The sequence below is a fragment of the Cebidichthys violaceus genome, unplaced genomic scaffold, assembly GCF_023349555.1.
Source record: "Cebidichthys violaceus isolate CVI_PGR_0920_01 unplaced genomic scaffold, fCebVio1.0.p SCAF_3, whole genome shotgun sequence".
Classification (NCBI taxonomy): domain Eukaryota; kingdom Metazoa; phylum Chordata; class Actinopteri; order Perciformes; family Stichaeidae; genus Cebidichthys; species Cebidichthys violaceus.
In genome coordinates this window covers 6,597,236-6,621,134 of record NW_027176483.1, presented here as the reverse complement: position 1 = coordinate 6,621,134, position 23,899 = coordinate 6,597,236, and the positions used below count along the sequence as shown (strand labels likewise).

Here is a 23,899-nt window from a genome sequence, read left to right as displayed (position 1 = left end):
ATTGTCATTATTCATAAGGGATGTCTTATGTGATGGGTTAAGGATAAACAAATATAAATATCCTTCATTTAGGGCTATACATAAGGATTATATTTCATTATTGATTAATCTATTGATTACTTTTAAAATGAATCGATTCATTTGATCTATAAAATGTCAGAAAACAGGGGGAAATGAGATTTCCAAAAAACAAAGCTATGAGATTGTTTGCATTGTCCAACAAACAGCCAAAAAACTATAGTCAAGTCAATATTATAGTGGACTGAGACAAATTTGAACAATTGGAGGATTTGCTTAAAAAATATTAAGTAATTCACAGACAAAGAATTGAACAGCATGCTGTCCTGAATAGTAAAGTTACTCCTGCTTAGGATCATTTAGAGCCCATAAAGAAAAACAAATCTGTTCGAACAAACCGTTATATAAGTCCAATAACAGAAATCCAAATAGACTTGTTCAGGATTATGGAGGCGTAGTGCTGCATAAAGAGTTCTGTCAACACCAATTATAATTATAGAGCGGATGGAAATCCGTTGTATTTAACAGCTGCAGTCTCTTAAACCCCGAACAGAAGTAACGCATCACTTTCTGTAGCAGACATGCCATCAGTTCAACATGATGTTCATAAGCAATTCTCATAAAATCTGTAAAGTCATTAAGTATCAAGTTGATAAAACAATATTAAGTATGTTTTTTAGGTGTGAAGGAGGGCCTGGGTTAAATAGATGTGCAATGATTTATATGCTACCTAGAAGAAGTGTGAATATACTGTTTCTACCATATATTTACTCACTTGTGATGAAATTAAGTCTTTTAACATAATGAATCTGTATTTTATTGTAATAAATGTGTACAAACTGAACTAATTTGTCCATTTACTCCCTCTTCAAGAAGCAACAACTCATGCATGCATTTTTTTAATACAACTCCACAGCACATTTCTGCAACAATATGTTATACATGCAAACTGAGGGGCTTGCAATGCATCAGATTTCTGCTTTCTGCTGATGTTTTTTTATGGGGAGATAAAATATAGGGGAAGACAAAAATGAACACTCAAGACCCAAGCTAACTGTAGTTGAGCTTTTGTATTTACAGTAAGATGTCAATATTCACCACAACATTTTTAGATAATTCAAGATATCGATATTGGGCATATTCTGGTGGAGTGTTCCTTTTTTTAACCATTCATGTTGAGTGATTTAAAATCAAATAGAGGTACCACAGAGAAAATACAAAGACGGATACCTTCTTTTCTCTGTGTGTAGAAGTCTGTAGAGTGAGAAGGAGAGTCTTTCTGCTAAATTCAACAGGCTGGTATGAAAGCACAGTGTTCAAACACAGAGTGAGTGAGCTGCTCTCAGACCAGCCACTCCATGAGCGGAAGCAGAGCACGACAGTACGACTACTGAACTGAACACTATTGATTAATTCTGAAGTGGGAGCATTCATTATGAAGATACGTTTGCATTCATTTGTCATTTTACATTTTTACGCTCACTTCACTAATAAACACAACTTTCTTTAAATCCAAACATGATTCAAGGTTTTTAAAGGGAAAAACAATTAATTCAGTACAAGTTACATTCCACTCATACTGTCAATGATGGATTTAAAGAAAGAAAAACATCTGTCAAACTCTCCCAATGGCACATTAGAATAACATGCAGTATTTGGAGGTTTTACTCTTCAACTATTTCCCCATCCTCATCAGCAGTGAGAGGGTTTTGGTTGGTTTCATGTTGGAGCACATCCCTGAGAACTGGTCACAGCAACAACAACACATGGTTGCCCTCCTGTGGTCAAGGAGGACTTCACAGTCACGTCCCAAAAAATGAATTCATCAAATAAAACATCAATTACAAAGTAACAACTATTAGATACTGTATCTTTATCAGTCAATTCAATAGCTTTTCGGTCCTGTCTAATAGCACATTTACACATATCTTACAAAAGTCATAATATATTGTAAGAAAATAAATAATCCAATACATTTGTGCAATGCACCGACCCTCTCAACGATCACAGCCGTGATTGAAGCCCATCGTCCTGCTCACACACACACTTTAAAGCAAAGAGAAAACACATACCGTCACACTGTTGGGAGCCATTGTAGCAAACACCACAGCAAATTAACAAGAGCTGTCAAAACGACAAGAAGAAGTTCAGAGTGCAGATGATGTCACAATTATTTACCACAGCTTGAAGCCTATATTTCACTTGCATAACATGACACCATTCAACATTTCCAGGCAGGATATTTACACAAGGCATACAGCGGAGCGTCCTTTTCTCGACACACTCGCAGTCAAAACTGATAGCAGCGTCAATAAAGAGTTCCCTTTAGTGTGGCACTTCCCCAGCTGCCTGTTTCTCTGCCAGACAACCATGATCCAGGCTGAGTATGGCTCCCACAAAAACATCTTCTGGTGAGCATCTTCCCCTCTGTCCTTCCAGGTCTGTATGAGAGTGGGAAGGGAAGCAGCGGGGGTGCCGGGCTGAGCCAACGCTCCTCAAATTCCTCCCGTGGTTGGCAGAATCAGATGGGAGGTTGCGGGATGGGCAAACTGGGCGACGACGTTGAGGCCTGGGAATGGTTGTTTCCCGTCTCAAAGCTCCGTGGTCTCCCAGCTCACCTCCCGCGGAACCTGGCGTCATTTAGTCCCAGTGTGGATGACCGTAACGGTGGAGGGGCGCGGGCGCGATGGCTCGGCCGCCACGGACGGTTCCTCCAGTACAGCAGAGGGGGCGTCAGAGTCCTGATTGAACACTTTAACAGCAGAGGGCAAAGGTTCTATTGGAGGACCTGAGGGAGGAAATATAGTATCAGCAAAGAGATTTGTTTGACAAAACGTGAAAATATTAAAAAAGTTAAAAGGATGCGTCTGGAAATGATTTGATTATTGTCAGGAAATCCCATGACTAGAACAAAACCACCAACATGTTAAGGCGGCAGCATGATTCTTAAGATGTGCTTATCGGATGGTTGAATCATTTTTAGAAACTCCCTCCACCTACACCATTCTGGCAGTGGATTACATTCACACCCACTTCAGGCTCCCATTGGCCAGCTGGGCGGAAGTGAGAAAGGAGACATGGTTTTAACTTCAGTTCTCCTTTGTCATGTGTCACACAACAACTTCTGTCAATTGTTAAATGTCATCCAGGAGAGACTGTCTGAAAATGTGCGCCGTTATCTCCATAATTCAAACGATAAAGCATCTGCCCTTCTCTATGCCAGCTGATTTTTATAATAATAATAATAATAATAATACTTTAATTTTATATAGCGCTTTTCTAAGTACGCTTTACATAGGGCAGAGACAAACAGAACAAACAAACAAAACATGTTTTTCCATTCTGCAATCGAGTAAGGTCGTTTCGGAACAACAGAAACAGACTTTTTCCGAAATGGTCTGACAGCCCGTCGTACAAATAAGTTCTGAGCGAGCACAACTCGACCTCAAAGTCATCAGTCAATCCTTAACGAATGCTCAAGCCTGTCTGTGGCACTCATGGTTCTTACTGAAGACGTACACCTTTCAAATAAAGTCACACATTTATTTTCATCTTCTAAAAAAGATAAATTGTTTCCTAAAACAACTGAGAACAGTGCTGTAAGCAAATGTTCCTCAAACTGGAGTAAATAATAATTTTCAGCCCAAGATTAACACATATTTGGTATTTACTGCAGCAGGGTGGCAATAAACTACAATGTTCATCGTAATGAAGTCACCCAGAGCAACAGTATGACTCATTTGTCTTTAATAGTGTTCGGACAACAACGGAGCTCTATGACACAGAAGAATAAGCTTTATCAGGTTTTGGCTGCACAGACAATACAGTAGGAGCAATTAATGATTGGTTTAGGTCTTTTCTTTGGATTTATTGACAATAAGAAAAATATAAAATATCACCAGGCTCATCCTTTAAGTCTTCTTTCTTTCATTTTTGATCTTGGAAATGGTAGAAACATTACGTTGTAGACATACCAGAAAAAAGGTGCACTCAGTAGAGTGCAGATCTAGGCCAGGTGTGTCTGCAACGACTACTGCTGTATTATGTGATTAAAATTAACACAAATCGGCTAACCCTCCTTCTAGACCATATATATCAGTGTGTGTGTGTGTGTGTGTGTGTGTGTGTGTGTGTGTGTGTGTGTGTGTGTGTGTGTTTTCACTCGCATGTCACACAAAACAGATTGTACAGGCGCGTGTCTCAGCTCCGTCTCACGGGCGCAAACGCGACTTGAAGCATCAATTTAGGCTTCAATTCAATTTTCCAACAATACACGTACACGCGTGAGGTTGATGCCCACTTACAGAGAGCAGCAGCTGGGGTTCGGCAATGCACGCTACTGTTTAATCACTTGCAGCCACTAACGGCCAAGGGCCAGGTAAGAGTAGTGAGTGAGGAGACAGCACGCTGTCAATGGCAGAATAAAACAGGCTATAAAAGGTGTGAGTCACCGCAACCCTGAGAGGTCCTTGAGCATGCAGCCATAACTAGACACCAAAATATTATACAGCAGAATACATGATTAGCCGTGGACAGACAAAGAGGTGCACACTCACTCACTGCTGATAATAAACCATGAGATGTGGGTTAAAAGGCCAGGAAGAAGCTAATAAGTGGACCTTGAGTTAAGATTAGTTTGTCATTGTTGTCACTCACAGCATATTGAACTGGCTGTCACCATTACAATATATAATGAACGCATAAAGATAACACATGAATCGTCTATTAGTTGATTTTATACTTTCGCTGATCTAAAGGTGACGTCTTGACCAACAGGCCAAAATAAAGTTAATTAATGATATAAAAACAATGATTTAAAACAAAAGCAGTAAAACCTCACATTGGAAAAGTTGGAACCAGCAAATGTTTAGCTTGTTTGTTTGATAAATGACTTAACTAGTAAACACAGTTTATTAGTGAGGTGGTACTGTAACAGATCTCATGTTAAATTAAATGGCACCACAAATGTGGTGACTGCATGGCTCATGTCAAATCAGTTTAGTCTGCTTGACTGAAAATGAACCTTTCCAATTATCCCAACGACGAGGGCAGCAGAGTGAACAGAGCCGAGTGTGGCACTAAAACTTGGACATGTTTGCGTCTGCAGAGACATCTGAAGTGTCACTCACAGTCCTTCAGGGAGAGCGGGGCGCAGTCCACAGACTGGCTCTTGGCTGGAGCACGACTCTGAGGGTTGGACACGGTGTTGTGAATGCTGCTGCCAAAGCTGGTGCCCAGCTGCAGACGCCTCATGTGGCGGATTACAGCCGTGGCATTGAAGGCTTGCTGTGAAGAGATGGCGTAAACAGACACATGTAATACCAGACAAACCACTGCGTGTTTCTGCTATACAAAAAGATGGAGAACAGTGTGTTTCTGATCAGTCTCGTGGGCTCACCCTCCATTTGCTTTTGGCAAAGTTTTTCCGCATCTGTCGACTGACTGATTCGTGTATGTTCTTGCAGAGAGCAGTGTCTCCGGCAATCCTGAAAATTGAAGTGAAGTTTTAGATGATGCAAATCACACATACAAACACAGCATTACCCAAATGGTTTATATTTGAATCTGCAATACCTCTGAGAATCGTCCTCGTGCTGCTTTTCCCTATTTACTCGGATCATTTATTTTCATTCTGCTACGTCTTTGATTGATGGATGCAATGTTTTCGTGGAAGCTCACACACTGCATCCCTGTCTGTCACATTCATCATAATATCTCTGTGTGAAACCTTGTCAGCGAAAGCCATTTCTCTCTGTTATTACACCTGTTACTGGTGTCACAAAACACATATTTGTATGAGAGGCCCAACCTGCCCAGGACCCAAAAGGCCCATTAAAGGCTAACAGACCTATCCATATTGGCCACCTCAGCCAGAGACAGCGGCCCACGCCCGCTCGCTCTCGTTAGCTCGGGCTCAGGCCTGGGAAGACATCATAATTGTTCATTAAAGCTTCCACATTCTTCAAGGATCCTTCAGGATGCCAGCCGCTAATTGGCAGCCAGTTATTCAGCGGATTTTTCTCAGAGGGCTGGCGGTGCCGAGCAGATGTGGGTTCGCGGCTCGGAGCCATGGCGACAGATGACAGTGGGAGGACATTTTCTCCATGACAAATGCGCAAGCCTGGCAAGCTGCGTCATACTGCGGTTTAATCACACCAAAATGTGTGTGGTTCCCTGCGATTGTCTGGCTGGGGTGCAGTGTGGTGTGTGGCGGGTAGCTTCTCACCAAGGGTGCTCAAGAGCCTGGTCACATATGAATCTCTTCTCTGGGTCCTTCTCCATTAGGCGGCTGATGAAGTCTTTGGCTGTGGAGGGAAATGAAACGGTGAAAAACATGACCAGCAGAGAACATGTTGTATAGTCTGTAACAGTGTAGGGTCCTGCAATCACACGCTTTCCCTAAGACAGGTCCTGAAAATGATGTAATTAATGAGAAAATAGAGATGATGTTCTACTAATATACTAAATACAAGTTTAATTACTTTAGTTTAACCAGGACATGTTACAGTAGTGTGAAGGTTACAAGATGTCAAAGGAACGTCTTTGAAATAATGGTAATATTTAAACTCAGTAAAATACTTATGTAATCTCATAAACATAATCCTCCATATTTTTTAACTGTATGCATTCCCGTAAAAGACACATTTTGAGCCGACCTGCTGTCATGCCTCGGGCTAATTATGAATTGAGAATAAAAAGGCAGTAAAAAGTTGTCAGATGAGTAAAAAATATAACTGAATACATAAAAAACACTTTGTTAAACAACAACAACAAAAAATTCCAAATAAATGAAAAGCTCTGATAACACAGTGTTGTGCTTGTTGTTACAGAGACTTTGTATTTGTGAGCTTCTGATTAGCTTGAGCTAGCTATTTTTGGTAGAGTTTACTTGCCCTCTACGAGTTAACAGAGAGAAGCGTTTAGACAGTGATGCTACAGCAGCAGCCAGTATATGGATGATTAAAATCACCAGCACTGACTGGTGGAATTTCATTTTGTATTAACTTAAGTTATCTACGTCTATAGCTAGCCGAAAACGCTGGCGCTGGTCTTTAGCTAGCGATGTTTTATATTTAATTAATTTAATCATCAATTTATATTTATATTTTAGGTTCAATATTTACTAAATGTTACACTGGGCCAATAGGTATTAGATAAATTATTCAAATCTGTGTCAAGACCCCAAATCAGGACAATATAAAGAGCTACAGAGATAAATAAAGGGTGTAAAATGAAACTGATTGGAGGTCAAAGAAAAATTATTTAAGTTTTATATTTCTTTTACACGCCATTTGAACTAGCCTATTTAACTACCTGCATTACTTAGGCAGGCCTATTAATTATATTCTTGACTCGTCTAATAACCCTTTCTGGGATTCACATATCTGTTCCTTTATTATAAATGATTACAAAACAATGGGACCTCTAAAATAAAGTGTTACCTCCTATATTCCACGCGCACACACACACACACACACACACACACACACACACACACACACACACACACACACACACACACACACACACACACACACACACACACACACACACACACACACACACACACACACACACACACACACACACAGCTTACCGGAGTCTGATATGTCATCCCAATACGGTGCGTCAAACTCATAGTCGGCCTTGAGAATCTGCTCAAAGAGCTTTGAATCATTCTCGTCATAGAAAGGAGGGTAACCACACAGCCTGGAAAGATGAAGATGGATGATTACACAACAACAATCTGTGTGAGTGCAGTCCTCTAGCTGATGTTGGAAACTTTAACCCAAATCTAAAAAAGGATTTGCTGTGACCTAATCCCATTCACTGGCGGTTTGATTTTTCCTATAGCATACAACAGCAGGAGACGGTTCAGAGGGATTATAGAGACTACATGAAGGCTAAGAGGGAAATAAAATAGGATAAAAACGGTTCATATTTTCATATGATATGGATAAAACTGACATGCAAACTGCAGATTTAAAATCTGATCTTGATTATGAAACAGATTATTCTGTATAAACCACCAGACTCATTTGTGAGGGCTTCAGAAACTCTTCCACTCAATTACCTTAAAATTCCTCACACCTAACGAATGGATAACGAGACGAGGGATTTCCTCTTTGCTAACGAGCAAGACAACTTAATTCATTTGGCAGCAACACTTTACACTGAAAGCTTTACAGGTGCTGTAAAATAGGAACAGTAGCTGTGGGAACCATTCAGACTCCGATCAAATGGGATATATTAGAATTGGGATTTGGTTTTATATATTTCAGGTCTGACTGTTTTAGAATACTTTTAAGTTTTCTTTGAAGGTGCCACATTGTATTGTTTTAAGGATGTGATCTTTGCTATTAATCGTATCAATGTTTTTACATATTTTGATATTTCAGCCACGCTAAGGCGTGCCTCTGGATGGCTTCGTCAGTCTGTTGACCAACACTCAACTTTGGTCCAGACTGAAATATGTTGACAATGCTAGGATGATTACCATGAAATGTTCATGGTCCCCAGAGGATGAGTCCTAATCATCTTGGTGATTGTTTGACTTTTTATCTAGCTCCTACACAAGATTTATATTTTTGTTTCTGAGTGAAATATCTCAACAACTGTTGCTGGGAAATTTGGCACAGATATTCCTGCTCCCCTCAGGATGAAACCTAATTAAATCTGTTCTTATTTAAATCTGTCCAATACTTTGATTTATATCCAAAGCTTATGAAATTCCCATCCGCCTCAGCTGTACTTTGTGTTTAGCGCTAAAGCTGTGTTCCAAATCCAAACCAATTTGTCATAGTATGTTTAAGCTTTAAATTTACCAAAATATCAGACTAAACCATTTGATATTGATAAGAATATAATGTGTGTGATGTCAGTTGTCGATCAAACTGTCTGTTTTTATACAGATTTAATAAAGTGTAAATGCACTACAAAAAATCTCCTATGCAGTAGTAACAGTAGCAATCGTAGTAGTAGTTGTAGTAGTAGTAATAATAGTAGTATAGATTTTGTACACAGCGAAAAGATGTGAACCTTGTACCTGCTAAACACCATTATGTTAGCATTATCGTATCGCTAGGAGCATGCTAACAGAGCTAACATGGCTGAAGACTTGTTTATTTTTCGGTTTCATGTTTGTTTGTTTGTAACTCTTTACTTTGCTCTCTTTCTTGGTCAGGAAACTCTTGATATAGAGGTTTCTAATCTTAATGAGGTTTTGCTTGTAGTTTCTGAATTTCCTGTTTAAATAAAGGTTTCCAACAACAACAACAACACATGAAAACATGCTATCAAACGCACAAATAAGTTTCAGTTAATAACCATACATATATTTAAAATTGAACACTTACAGAATATAAGCGATGACCCCAATAGACCAGCAGTCCACAGCTTTACTGTAGGGCTTCTGAGCCAAAACCTCAGGAGCTGAAATAATGAAATTCATTTTTAATGGTCAAAAAAATGGTCAGAAAAACTAATAGTCATCTAGTGTTTTGACCATTCCCCATGACACAGAGGCTGGAGAAGAATGTAAATGTGTGTTGGTTTGCCTGTAGCAGATGGCTAAGGTTGACCTGTGGCTTCTGGCAGATTAGATTAGATCATGTTTAGCCAACTAGTGCATCTAATTATCTCAGAGGATGTTTCCAGAGCTCAGACGGCGTCCTCACCAACGTATCCTGGAGTCCCACAGGCGGTGGCCATCACGTCACCCGTTCCCTCCATCTTTGACAAGCCAAAGTCACTGATCATGATTTTTGATTCATCATGGGGACTGAAGTACAGCAGGTTCTCAGGCTTGAAATAAGAGAAAGATAGTTAGAAAATTGCCTCTGTGTGTGTGTGTGTGTGTGTGTGTGTGTGTGTGTGTGTGTGTGTGTGTGTGTTCATATGACCTCATGTACTGTTTGTGTGGATGAATTTCAGTCATCCTGGCGGCAAGATATCAGACAAAATGTGAAACTAAATCCCCTGGATTTGTCAGTCAAGAGTTGGGGGGTTTCACTGCTCATCAAAGAACCATCATCAGTTTCACCCGAGAAGGAAAATCCCTGACATTTAACCTCTGTGGGTGATCCTCATGAAGCGCTCACGTAATGTCATTCCCTCAGGTTAAATAGCAGGGATTTCCCCCTCTCAGTACGACTGAAAAGTTCAGCTCGGAGTGAATTCACTGTTGTACCTTTAGGTCTCTGTGCACTATGCCCATAGAGTGCAGATAGTTGACTGCATCCAAAACCTGTCGAATGAGCCGACTGGCATCCATCTCTGTGTAGAAACCTTTCTCCACGATGCGGTCAAACAGCTCGCCTCCAGACACCCTGTCACCACAGACAACGTTATCAATGTATTTATAAGTGGCATGTTTATTATAATATTAGTATATTACCTAATCACAAATGATTGATTTAATGTAAAAACACTGAATACAAAAAGTTGGTTGGCTGACAAGTATTTGGCATTAGTACCAGGTGGGCTACATGTAGCTGCACTCTACCTTAGATCCTGCAGATTGTGCATTTACTGCCAGGACCCCCAAACTCTAAAACGGAGTCTTTGTTGATTCATTCCTTTAAATCTATCCACACTTGCATTGTCCAAATTATTTTAGTTATTGCATATATTTACTTATAGTTTCTTCTTTTTTTGACCGTGAAGCCCTTTGTATTGCCATATTGACTTATAATAAAGATTATAATCATTGCTGGGACACAACAATGACACTGGTACACGTCCACTACATGGAATGGACAACATAATAGAAATTGTGCAAGAATTGACTGGATGATACATTTTTCGGCTGTCGTTTACAGTGTGGGCTACTTTATTTTTCCAAATGCAGTTTTCCAGTATTCATCATATGCCATCATGACTTCTGAGTATCATTCTTTTGTCACATTATGTAACTCTGAAGGGCTTGCAACTGATGTATCAGAAATTAATCTCAACTACTTTTAAAATGCATTGACAAAAGAAAAAAAAGAGTGACTCATATTAAGTTGAGCATCATGTGCACGCTTTCAAGGATGACTGGCAATCACCATTTTGATAAGTGAAACTTCAAGGCAACATTACGCACCTTTGCAGAGGTACAATGAGAGCAGATAATAACTTGTGCATTAGTCACAAAAGCTGTGAAATGATGTGGTGAGTGGAAAGGTCTCTAAAATAATGACATATGCCACACAGGAAAATGGCACAGAGGTTTTCACACATACACCTTCAAACACTGAAATACATTTCACAAGATGTTTGTGACTTCCTGGTGTCTCTTGGTGGTGGTCTGAAGCGGCGCGGCCTTTCTGAATGTGTACGACATGAACTATCTCTGGTGACTCATCTCTGGTGGGGATGAGTCCGCCTACAGGTGAGAGATTCACCATCTGGTGACCTGGAGCGGTCTGAACATGGTTGTGGAGATGGTTGTGGATTTCCCCAACAACGCAGCCCCACCTGCCCCCATCACCCTGTGAGAAAGATTGTAGCCGACCCCTCTGTCTCATCCTGGACACAAGCTGTTCGAGCCCCTTCCCTCAGGCAGGAGGCTGCCGTCCATCTGGACCAAGACCTCACGACACAAGAACAGTTTCTTCCCGTTTGCAGTTGGGTTCATCAACAAAGCCCGAGACCCCCGCTGACTCAGACACTTACATCCCCAGGACAATTTCTTACAGTTACACACCCTTACACATATTCTCTCTATTAACATACACATGCCACTTTAATAATATACTTGTTTTAACATACCGTTATTTTTTTGTTTACCATATTTTATTGCGAGCTTTTCTATTTGTAAATGATGTTGCATTCTATTGCACTGTTTAGTGTTAAGCACCATTCACAGAGTCAAATCCCTTGTATGTGCAACGTACTTGGCAATAAACAGTTCCGATTCTGAAAATGAAAACATTTCATTAGTTATAATTCTCCATATTAGTGTTACTTTCTAGTATTGTAAATATACATACTATCAAATACTATCTGTATATGATTCTATTATTTTAGTGCTCTTGTTTTCCTTGTGTCATAAAAAAATTCTGGCAGATAGGAATACAAATCTTTTGTATCATGCAGCAGACAGGATATTATTGCATCCAGGTTGAGTTTCCTGGAAATACCTTCAGAACAGATGCCTCGCTCTGTGACTCAAATATGATAATAATAATAATACTTGAGAGGAACAATCCGCCACACGACCTCTGCCACAGACAGATATTAATGTGGTGTCAATCTTCTTATCTAACCCTTGGAAAACAATATTTTGTAATATCTCGTTCATCTTTAAAGCATTACTGTATTCACTCAAACATTCATCTGAGGGCAAAAATACCACAAGGACAAAACGCTTATTCATGACCAAAAAAAACACATTATCAATATAGATGGCCGAATGGGAGACAAAGAGCTAACCCAAACAAAACAAAGTGATGGGTTGATGTACTTACAGCTGCATTATGAGGTACAGGTGGTTTGAGCTCTCGTAGATGTCCTCCAGAGCCACAATATTCTCATGCTTTATCCTACAGGGGGAGGACAGAAAATTCACTTTGCTTGTTGTCAGCCTCGGTTCATTTCAGCACAGCCCATTAATGAGTAGCAATTAGCCTCTTCTTTTGTTAAAATGATGCCCTGCCAACTGAAAACATTTTTTTTCCTGCTTTATTTAGCAGCATTTTGTAATCACGCTGTGTTTGTGCACATGTGTATATTTTCACGCTTGTTGAAAATCAAGCTGCAAAGTGTATATTCATACAAGGGAGCAACCTTTTGTGTGTGTGAGATGGAGAGCGAAGGGGGCGGAGGGCGGGGGGCAACAAGAGGGGCACCTGAAGAAAAGATGTTAGGAGTCTGTGTCCAGGCAACCAAACAACAAGGTTTTACTAAAAAAAAAAAAAAAAAAAAAAGCCTCTGCAAGGAGACATGCAGATGACAGTGTGTGCTCACAAGGGCAGTTGGCTGAAAGGGAAAAGGTGGGGGAGGAAGAGGAGGAGGAGGCGGTAGAATCTCAAAGGACTAAACAACCTTCACAACTTCCTTTCAGAAAGAAGTCCTGAACGAAAATGAGGTTGCAGTTTGAGGGCTGTTAGAGACTAACAGAGCCGAGTAAAGAGTGTGAAGAGAGGGAGAAAAAGGGAGGAGAAATCAAAACAGCAAGAGAGAGAGAAAAAAAAAAAGAGGAAGTCAAAAGGATAGCAACTGTAACCAGGCAACTACACCCAACAACTGTCGAGCTCACTTCAAGAGTGACTGATAACGGAGCTTCTCTGGGGAATTACCCATAAGGCCCTGGGAGGAGGATGGATTGTCACCTGGTGTCAGTGCAATCCTATCATACCCTCTGTGTGTGTGTGTGTGTGTGTGTGTGTGTGTGTGTGTGTGTGTGTGTGTGTGTGTGTTTATATTGTGAAGACCCAAAATGGTGGATAGATGAGATTCGACAAGTAAGTCACTTAAGCCTGACAATGGCTGATAAATAAACTGAGCGGCACCTGCATCCCAACTGAGTCATTACTCAGAGGAGAGAGAGAGAGAGACACACACACACACACACACACACACACACACACGCGCTTCACCGAGGACGCCGCGAGGTGGTGACCCGTTTTTTTCTAAAGTGGTGTTCTTCTTCTGCAAACTCCCCCGCGGCTCAGCCATGCGGTACCTACTTCCTGAGCACGGCGATTTCATTCTCGATACTCGTCTCCTTTCCCTTCAGCGCTTTTTTCGGGATGCACTTGATTGCCACCATCTTTCCCGTGGCCTTCTCCCGAGCCATCACCACTTCAGAAAACGCACCGCTGCAAGAGGCGGAGAGAGACAGAGAAACATGTTAGTTCTGCATATGCACTCAGTCAATATTGACACAGAAAACCCATCGTCAGTGAGTAGATAGAGGGCACTCAGAGGCAGACAGGCCAGAGTACACAAACAGCATATTGGGAATATTTGCTGAGAACTGGCAAAGTCCCTGACTATGGCCAACAGCCGTCTGTGTTGGCTTACGCTCGGTGCTCGTGTGCAGCCAAAAGCACGGCAAACACTTTTAAAACCTCGAAAAAAACACCCATTTAGGACGGCAGATAGCGTGTCTTCCTCGGACCATCTGTCTCCATACATGAGAGCCTTTAAAAACAAATGCGGAATTAAGGGAATATTTGCTCAAGCAATCTGTATCTGTTGCTATGACACCACATTCAGTCTACCTTAATAAATCTCGCTGAGCAGGCAGCGTGATTGCTTCCAACCCTCCTTTCTTGTTTTTATTACACACCTTCACAGGCACCTTTTCTCCTCCATGCAGCCTCAGAAGGGCTTAATGCGAACATGTTAAAGGATGGTTTGATTTGAAACTCTCAGGGTCATGTTCACTGGATCAAAACAACTGCTGGGATTCTAAAAAGAAAATTCTTGATCCACTGATAAAGTCATGACTGTGACGAAAGCTTGTTTGCTGCAAAGGATCAGCATAAGAAATAAAATAGTAAACTGAGCCTGAGGCCAAAGTGCAGAGTTTTTTTGGAGAGCTGCAGTCCAACTGTTGCTCATACATTCTTAATCAACTCTTCTGTTTAAAAAAACATGCAGTTTGCCATTATTATACTGTTTACAGCTAATAACTACAGCTCTGTGGTTTTACATTTTGTCCCCTTTTGTCCTCAGAAATTAAGGTTTTATTTTTCTTTACTATTATTAATGAATGAATCTATTGAAAGGGTCATCATTGGATACACAACACTTGTACAGCAAAATGCTCTATAAACGACGGTATGTAATGAGTTAGATCTTATAGGCACATACTGTATTGAATTCAAATATTTCCTATATTTAACATCGCAGTCTTGGGATAAAGGTCAGTTTTTTTTCAATACCGTTTATTTCAATCCAGTCCTTTTTGTTGGAGCTTTTGCCAGAAGCCATTTCTGTGTGACGGCTTTCTTGCTTGTCGCTTTTTAAGGAAATATTTATGCCATAAATGTGGCAAACGGTGATGTTGCCGAAGGTATAATGTAACAAAAGAGCAATCAACTTCTAATCCACCATTATCTCTTTAGTAATCTCTTGCCAAAAAAAAAGGACAAGCCCAGAGAATATGAAAATAGCAGCCATCTGCCTCCTGCGTTGTAATTTCCTTCCTTTCTGACAAAATGTTTAATTGCAGAAATGAGCGTCTTGTTGGAACGTTACACAAAAGTGAAAGTGACATAATACATCTTAAGTGATCCACCGCCTTACAAAATGCAAGACGGCCAACATCAAAAGGTCCATTATGTACTCAAAGTGTAATCAGTTCCTCCCAACGGGCTCTAAACTCAGCGCCACTCGCTGCACTAAGTCCCACAGAGGCCATCAAATCCACGCTAATCCCTCAGTCCACCATCACACGGAGGAGGGGGGGGGGGGGGGCAGTCAGAGCCACAACACACAAACACCGACTGTGGACAAACACACCACCGGGTCACAACGCCCCGGCCCCAGGTGTGATGAGGTTGAACACACTCAGACAACCTGAGAGGGCTCGGAGCGCACGCCCTGCCGACTTTGACCTCGTTCTGACGCGTGATGTGGGACAATATGTAAATTCATGGCCTTCTGTAAGTGTGTGCATTACTCGCTGGCCTGTCACACCACTATCTTCCCCCCACAGCTGTTGCCGTGAGGACCACGAGCATCATTTCTGTTCAGCGTATGCGACCAATCTCCCCGGTCGGGTGGACCTGAGGAGAAGAGAAAATTCCTCCACCAGCATGCAGAGTCTGTCAAACGACTCTCTTGCTTGCTCGTTGGTTTTTTTGTGTGTTTTAGTTTTTTTCAGAGCACGCTTTCTGCAGCAGGAGACACACAATGACGACAACCACAGGAAACCTGTGAACTCACTGAGAGGGTGGTTAGAGCATGTAGCACCATTTCTGTCCCTCTGCTAACCGCATTGACAAGCAGCAACATCACTTCCTGTGAATGACAATATGACAGAATCCAAGCCTGTGACTTCCCTCGCTCCGTCAATGCACGAGGCACGGCACACTGTGCTGCAAGCATTCAATCTATTAATTCCTAATTCACAGGAAAGAAGAAGGTGTGATGTGTTGGAGACATATGGTGATGCTACTGCCCACATGCTCTCTCTGCACATGCATACACACAAAGATACAGCAACACATCCACAACAAGCACACATAACTCCAGAGCTGAAGCCATTAATAGATTATTCCATGTCAGTCATTATTCAAGCAAAAATTCAAAATATTTGCTGGTTCCAGCTTTTTTTAAATGTGAAAATGTTGCATTTTTCTTTGTCATATATGATAGTAAATTAAATATCTTTAGGTTTTGGACAAATAAAGCAATATGTTATTCACTAGTTTTTCATAGACTAAACGATTGATCGAGAAAATGATCAGAATCGATGAGTTAAATAATGGTTAGCTGGAGGGCTACAAAACTCCACCATCTATGCGACGACCAGCACACGTAATTTATCTCTGAAATAATCCCCGATGTGATCTGGTGAAGAGCATTAAGTGATGAGAGAAACCTCTATCTCATCCTTTATTGAAAACTAACTCTATTATGCAAGATAAATACGAGTGTAGCTTCTGACCCAGTGTCACAGACTGCACAATCAAGTTAGCACACTGACTCACTTGGTTGAATAATATTTGAATTTTGTCTTCTTCCCAGAGCCACCGAGCTCCATCTTCACGGCTCTTGGATGACAGTATGAGTTGTGTGTGTGTGTGTGTGTGTGTGTGTGTGTGTGTGTGTGTCTGTAGTCACACAACACCACCACACTATGTTTAGGACAGTCGAGCCAAACCGGCTGACTAATGTGAAATGTGAATGTGGGCGGCGCTCAGTGTGAAACCTGCGGCTGATGCTGCAGATGCAAATTGAAGTCGTGTATCAAACAATCCAGAAACAGAAAACTTTTTCAGAACGCAACCTCAGCCGGTCGTCCTTTAGCGATTATGAATATTAAGGGTCAGTTTTTCTTGTTGGGGGGGGGGGGGCAGTTGTGACTGAGGCTGGCTTATTGACATTCACTCTATTGCGCTGAGTAATCACACTGAATCATCTTGTGTAAGATGCATTACAGCGACCCGTTACGCAACATATGGGATGGAAAAGTGAGACTTGATAATCAAGGTAGAGCAATAACTGGAGCTACTGACTGTGTTCAAAGTCACCCTTCATGGCAGCTTGAACCAGACACATCATACAATCTATACTTTCAGAAAAAAAGCAGGTAGAATGAATGTCTACAGTTTGGGTATACAGGACAATCTTCTTCTAATCACGAGTACATGTATATGAATATAACCTGTCATCACAATAACTGTACAGTAAACAGAAATGTGCACAGTTACGCTGGCAACAGATAGTTGTAAAGTCACACAAAACCCTTCTTTTTAACAGCTATCACACCACCACCTGCTAAACTGTGATATGCTACTCTTTTGTAGCCTGTAGCGTAAACAGGTGCTACTTTCTGCAATGTGCGCTTTATTATTGTCATCATCATCATCATCATCATCATCATCATCATCATCATCTGGAATACACCAATACTGGCCTTTCTGCTTCAGGATCAGTTATCTGTAAGTTAGGCAGTTTGCTGTAAAGACTCTTTATAAAGGCAATACTGGAAGAAGTATTCAGATACTTTAAATAAGTAAAAGTGGTGGTACAATAATGTAGAAATACTCCATTACAGCCTGGCTACTACTGGATTTTTGAGGCAAACACCAAAGTGAAAAAACTAATGATTTGAAGATACATATCGGCTGATATTTGTGTTGTCATTAAAACAACCCTTCATTTTTTATTAAAGATCTGTTTTACTGTTGAAAAATGTTAATCTATTATAATTACAAGTCAGTACAAGCAAAAGTCATGCATTCAAAATGTTGAAAAAGTTAAAACACACTAAAACACTGTGAAACGTATAGAAAGAAAAAGCACTCAGGCAGAACTTCCCCCGTCAGTGTAACATTATTATTATTATAAATAGAATATTCTTACCAGTTCAATAGCCAACAAGCAGCATTTTAAAGCTGCAGCTGGTCCAGGTGGAACTACTTTGAAATACTTTACATCCTGATGGGTAGTTTAATCTAAAACGTACCATATTTTATAAGATGATCACATGCTTTCTATGTGAAATCACATAATGTGAATATTCAGCCTCCATTTTGATTCATTTAAAATCACTTTTCAAGCACAATTGCCAAACAGCTTACATACAAAGATATGTTGCTGTGCTTTGTCTTATTTGGGAGTAAACAGGATATGTTTATGTTTTGAAGTGTTTAAGGGACAAATCAAACACGTTTCCTCCATCTTAAGGAAGTTCTTATAGAAAAGTTAATCCAGCAAGTAAAGTAAAGTATGAATGTACTTCAGTTACTTTCCACCAGAACATCAAGTCACTTGTGGTTTTCATGTCTGGTTCTTGGTGCCTGACCAGCCAGCGCTGGTTCTCTGTCCTTCCAGGTAGTAAACTGCATTGATCTGATGCTGTGGAGTTAAATCAACTCCAATAATACAATTTGAATGAAATCCAGAAGCTCTCACAGTCCCAACGAATGAAGCTGGTGGAAACCATTACCCAACAACACACATGGACCTGAGGCTACTTTCCAGGAATGTGCACTTCAGGCTGATGATCAAACAGAGAAAGATGGTCCGTTTACAGCGTGATAAGAGCTGATGCCACTCATAAACAACTAAAACGGGAGACATATCCATCGCTCGGGGGAAAATGTTTGGCAGAAATCTGTCTGAAGCCTCAGATCAGTCCGTTGGAGGGAAGCTGAATTATTTTAATAGGGGTGATTATCGCTTCCTGTGCTTTGATACAGGCCAGTCTGGTACACTTCAACTCCCTGAGTGCAGAGGATGGTACACTGTGGCTTTGCAGGCATTCACTGTGGTGGGAGGGACATGGATACAAATGGAGAGCATTAAGCATACTACGCATTATCTCATTTGACTCTCCATCATTATGGTCAACGACAAAGTGTCTCCACCCACAGTGAATGTAGCTGGAGGACAGTGGTAGTGGGAAGTGGTCGGCAGTGGCTTCTTCAGAGGGAGCAACCAAGGCCTACATCCTAGTTGCCTAGCTGCCATTTTCCCTGCATCAAGGACCAAACTAGTCTCTCCACAAGCCGCGTTTCAGAAAATGATCAATGAACGGGGGCGGTCACTTTAATGCATCACGAACGAGTGCTTTGTCAGAGCCAGGGTCATTTTAATTTCCAATGTCGAGGCCTGTTTATTCATTAATTTCAAGAATTTTCCTCTTTGATGGCAAAAAAGAATCATTATGATGTGACTTTAGTCGCCAATAAGTGACATGGATGTGTCAGCTAAGCTTTGTGTGGTCAACAGAGGACAACTAGGGCACTTTAATCTCAGAAAGTGGGAAAAGGAAGGAAGATAGAAAAGGATGAAGCTGGAAAGCATGATTTTTGGCCATGGCATTTATAACAAATGAAATAAAGAAGAGCCTGCAGCTTCATTCAGACACCACCCACCCCCAACACCACACATAAGCCCTCTGGCCTGAAGGTACAGAAGTGTGAAACGCAGAGGAACAGCTTTCATCCTCAGGCCATCAGACTGATCAACAAATCCAATCCACCTCACCATGCAAGAAGCACCTATTTCAAATTGATAAATAACAATATGAGCCATTATTATTTTTACTAAATCATTATTTCTATAATAACAAGGGCTCACATAGCGATAGGGGTCACTGGTAGTGAAGAGCCCACGGGTCCCCTCAGCTCCTCAAGAGCGTTTTTGCATCGTTCATCTCATTGTCTATCTGTCCAGCCTCCAACTTTACTGTTCATAGTGTCGTTTTCAACTAGAGCATGCAGCTTTTTTCAGAGAAGAAAATCGAGAATGTGGACAGAAACACGACTCCAAATGAATGACAATGTTGTTCTGTAACTGCTGAATGTGTAAATAAGCTACCGCAAACATATCTTTTGCATTTCTGTGCTGCATTTTCTTGTTATTTATTGGCCAAAATATACAGATAACGATATATTGATAATAAGATATTGGTAAAAGGAAATATCAGCCCATTGAATTACGAGTAGGGCTGCTCCGATCAGATATACAGTATCAGAATCCACAGTGACCTTTATAAGCAGATTAAATACAGTTTCTTAACCGCTCTGTTACATTTCTAAATTGTGTCGGCCGCTGACACAGATTTTAGAGCCTCATGTTAACTTACCAAAAAAAACGATACTAATGAGTGACAGGTATAGTAAAACTTGGGGTAAAAAACTGGTATCGGAGCAGTACTCCGTATCGGCCGTTACTCAGAGTCTCATAAAGAGACTTCCTGCATCCTGATTAATCAATCGGCTCTAGTCGGGTGGTAAAACACGTATCAGACAAACATCAACATCCTCACTGGGAGTAGCGGGCCCCCTCCTGCTGTACATTTACAACACCTGCCAGCTGGGATCTCTGAAGGTTACTTAATTTTCTCCCACAGAGTATCATCAGCTTAAGGCTCTGAAATTAGCCACAAGGCAAAGTGGCAGTGAAGCAGGAGGACTGGCTTCAGTGGCGAAGATCTCATTAGCCCGCAGCAGCTAATGCAAGAAAACAAGGGCAGGAAGTGTGGCCAAAGCACTGACACCGCCGTGGGCTTCCTCCCCAAAATCCTATCAATATCTAATCAGGCATACGGTTCACAGTATGGCCTCCAGCTGGTGTTGAAATAAAATCTTTGTGTGGTGGAAAATGTACACTTAACTAAAAGTAAACGTGGCAATAACACAATGTAAACAATACTCTGTTACAAGGAAACATCTTGCCTTCAAAATAACAAAAAGGTAAAAATACAGAAATATTAACAGCAAAATGTCACTAAAATCAGTAAAATGTACTTTAATGCAGCAAAAGGGCCCATGTCAGTTTTGTGTTGTTTCAACTACTTGACTGTTGGGTATTTATTTGAATCTACAACAATGCATATTTCATAAACTACCCACCGGTTTAGTGTGTCAACTATTAATCTGCTAAGAAACTCCTCCATGTAATGTCGTTGAGTCGAAGCATAAAGTCATATAAATTGTGGTAACTCAAGTAAAGTACCTCAAAGTTGTACCTAAGCATAGTACTTGAGCAAATGTACTTCCACTGCTGGTGTGTGGAGAGCTGCAGAGGGATGATCCCTCTTGGACGCTGACGGGGAAACCTGATGAGGAAGCTACAGTTGAAAAGGGGGAGCAGCAGCAGGAGGAGGAGGAGGAGGAGGAGGAGGAGGAGGAGGTGGAGGAGAAGGATAATCTACATCTCTTCCTCTGACCAACACTCCTTCCCCGTCCATTTTTAATCCTCAAGCAAAGCTGCAGGGCGTCTCGGCCCCAGGAGGCCTGTTGTGAACCCTGCTGGGTGACAACGATGTGACAAGGTGACTCGATTAAGACACACAGGAACTAGCAAATGAGACTTTCTCAAAGTCAATGAGGGGCGAGGACACTCTGCACGATATGTGCGCCGAGGATGTGGGCGAAGGATGCGTGTTCCTCCAACCTGGCCGTTGTGCGGACAGTAAATCACGATGATTCACTGGTGTTATTCAGAGGCGCTTCACACACAGATGAAGGCCTTGGGGAAATCAGAACAGCCTCCAGGTAGGAATGTCTGGCTGTTTAGTACAGCAGATGAAGTGTCGAGTGTGCTTTATGAATCACCGATCTGGAAGAGATGTTTATGATGCTGCTCCTCAGGAAAAACAGGTCTGCTGTCATGCCGAGCAGCACAAAATGAGATGATGAAGACAAAGATTATGAAGTTTACACAAGCTGCGGCATAATATATTACAACAGCGTGTCAGATTTATCATCTTCCCAGTTTCGCCACAAACAAGGTGACTACAGGCCAATTTTTGTTTATTTTTTGCTCAGCTCGACACCACCAAGAGTCCAAATTCAAGAAACAAAACAGATTTCCCCAGGGAGACCCCATCCTCCACACGGCCCGTCCCTGAATTTCCAACAATACAAGCATCCCCTCATTAAATTCCTCTCATTTGAGGGAGGACGGACACGTCTTTAGGGGACAAAGACCCAGCAGTAAAAATGAGAGATTTACTGTGTGATAGCACAACATTGACCTTTAGCAGTTTGGGGGTCTTCCATTCAGAGGCTCTGTCAGCAGAATAACTTATTCATTGAAGAAAAGACTTGAAGTCAAGCAGCACTAACAGAGGACCAAAATAAACTCTGGAATTTGTGTCTCTGAGGTCCAAAGGAAAGAGAATAACTTCAACCAAAGTGGTCCCTAAACGAATGTAAGCGAGCAGTTTAGTAAGTGTTTACTGTGTCTGTAAACCCAGACATAGTGTTTCTCTGCTACAAACCTGTCCTTCTGTTTGAGGAAGAAAGAAAGAGACCAAGAACATAAAGTCACCACAGATGGTCCCTCAAATTTGGGAGTTGATTTTCAGTTACAGGCCCTGCTGTTTCTTTGTCATAGTTGTATCATGTTGTACAGAAACGACCCCAAAATAAATGGCTGCCTGCTCTGTGCGGCTACATGCTTCAGCTCTGATCTGATCTGTGGGGAAGAAGAACACAAAAAAACACGCTGCAGTAGTTTCTTGAATGAACTGTGACATAACGAGGGGCATCACGCGTGTCTGACCCCACATTATTGTGTCTCGTGAAGCACTGTTTCCGCCGACTGAACAATTAACTGAGGCTTGAATATGATTTTTTTAAATAAAAAATGTCTCTTTTTTGACGGCTGTAAGTTCAAAAGGCCCTTTCTCTATCTGCCGAGCGGTTCCCCGTTAATTCAACGAATATTCAACAGCTGTCCGTCTGCTTTTCATTTCCGTTAAATCGGTGCAATGTGTCATTTGTTGTCTGCTAATTTGCACAACTGGATACAAAGTTTCTAGTCGCCCGTAGGGCTGCGTTATCTTGTTACTCACGTCCCAAGGACTTCCTTGAAGTCAAATATCTTCTTGATATCATCGACATGCTTTTTCCAAGATCCATCGCTGGACTCGCCGTTTTCTTTCGCCATTTCGCACCAGGGGTGTGGAGAGGAGGAGAAGGAGAAGGAGAAGAAGAGACGCGACTGGAGGATCACAACAGTCGTCTCACCCAGACACAGCAAAAAAACAAAAAAAAAAGAGAGCGAAAAGTAGTGCACTTCTGTATTTCGCCAAGGGCTTCCTGGCTATGTGTCAGACTACCTTGCTTCCTCAGCCCATGCATGCATGCGGCCAGGCAAGCCCGATGAGGAGAGGTATGTCCTACACAGAGAGGTTATTTGACTAATCTGTTTGACGTAGCGGATCCCGACTCTGAGCTTCCCCGCTGTTCAGATCACTGTTGACGGGGAAACCAGGCTCTCCTCCTCTTCTTCCTCCTCCTCTTCCTCCTCCTCCCCGGGGCGGGCTTCAGTCAGTGTCAAGGCGGCGATGCGGTGAGCTGAGGTCGGGCTACCTGCAGGAGGAGGATGACACTTGGCAGTCACATCCGAGCCGCTATGTGTGTGTGCCATCGAGTCCCACCGACCGCCCTGTGGTGGTTATAGCAGTGGGAGGAGTGGGAGGTCTGTCTGACAGCATGCACGATGAACGATTTAAGTGTTCGCATTGCACCAAATCACCGGCCCGGTGGAAACTCTGCCGGACCGGTCAGAGTGTCTGCTGAGAACACGTTGAAGACATTTCTCGTGTTTGTGTCTGGTTGTTGCACGAACAGTTGCTTTCATTGAAAGATGAGTTGAATTGCAGGGGCGTAGCTAGGAGTAATGGAGGGGAGGGGAGGGTAGGGAATGGGGGGGGGGGGGGGGTCGGTTCCCTTAAACTTTCCTCCATGTTTGGTCT

At 41.7% G+C, this 23,899-nt stretch overlaps 1 protein-coding gene across 1 annotated transcript; it reads right to left on the bottom strand.

The window, feature by feature from the left end:
* Window positions 1-904: 904 nt before the first annotated feature.
* camk1db (calcium/calmodulin-dependent protein kinase 1Db) lies at window positions 905-23,745 on the bottom strand. Its single transcript, XM_068722937.1, has 11 exons — window positions 22,994-23,745; window positions 13,692-13,823; window positions 12,471-12,545; window positions 10,208-10,346; window positions 9,696-9,822; window positions 9,375-9,450; window positions 7,616-7,728; window positions 6,245-6,323; window positions 5,417-5,504; window positions 5,148-5,304; window positions 905-2,806 (listed from the first exon to the last, which is right to left on the bottom strand). Exons 1-11 carry the CDS (start codon window positions 23,086-23,088, stop codon window positions 2,655-2,657), a joined length of 1,233 nt encoding a protein of 410 aa, XP_068579038.1. The 5' UTR covers window positions 23,089-23,745; the 3' UTR covers window positions 905-2,654.
* Window positions 23,746-23,899: the final 154 nt, after the last annotated feature.

What these genes read in the sequence shown, in the direction of transcription:
- camk1db (XM_068722937.1), bottom strand. Translation starts at nt 23,088, where the DNA reads ATGGCGAAAGAAAACGGCGAGTCCAGCGATGGATCTTGGAAAAAGCAT. An exon ending in CTGTACCTCATAATGCAGCT is followed by an intron (nt 10,347 to 12,470) that starts GTAAGTACATCA and finishes CTGTGGTGACAG; the next exon opens with GGTGTCTGGAGGCGAGCTGT. An exon ending in CCCGCTCTCCCTGAAGGACT is followed by an intron (nt 2,807 to 5,147) that starts GTGAGTGACACT and finishes TTCCTCCCTCAG; the next exon opens with GTCCTCCAATAGAACCTTTG.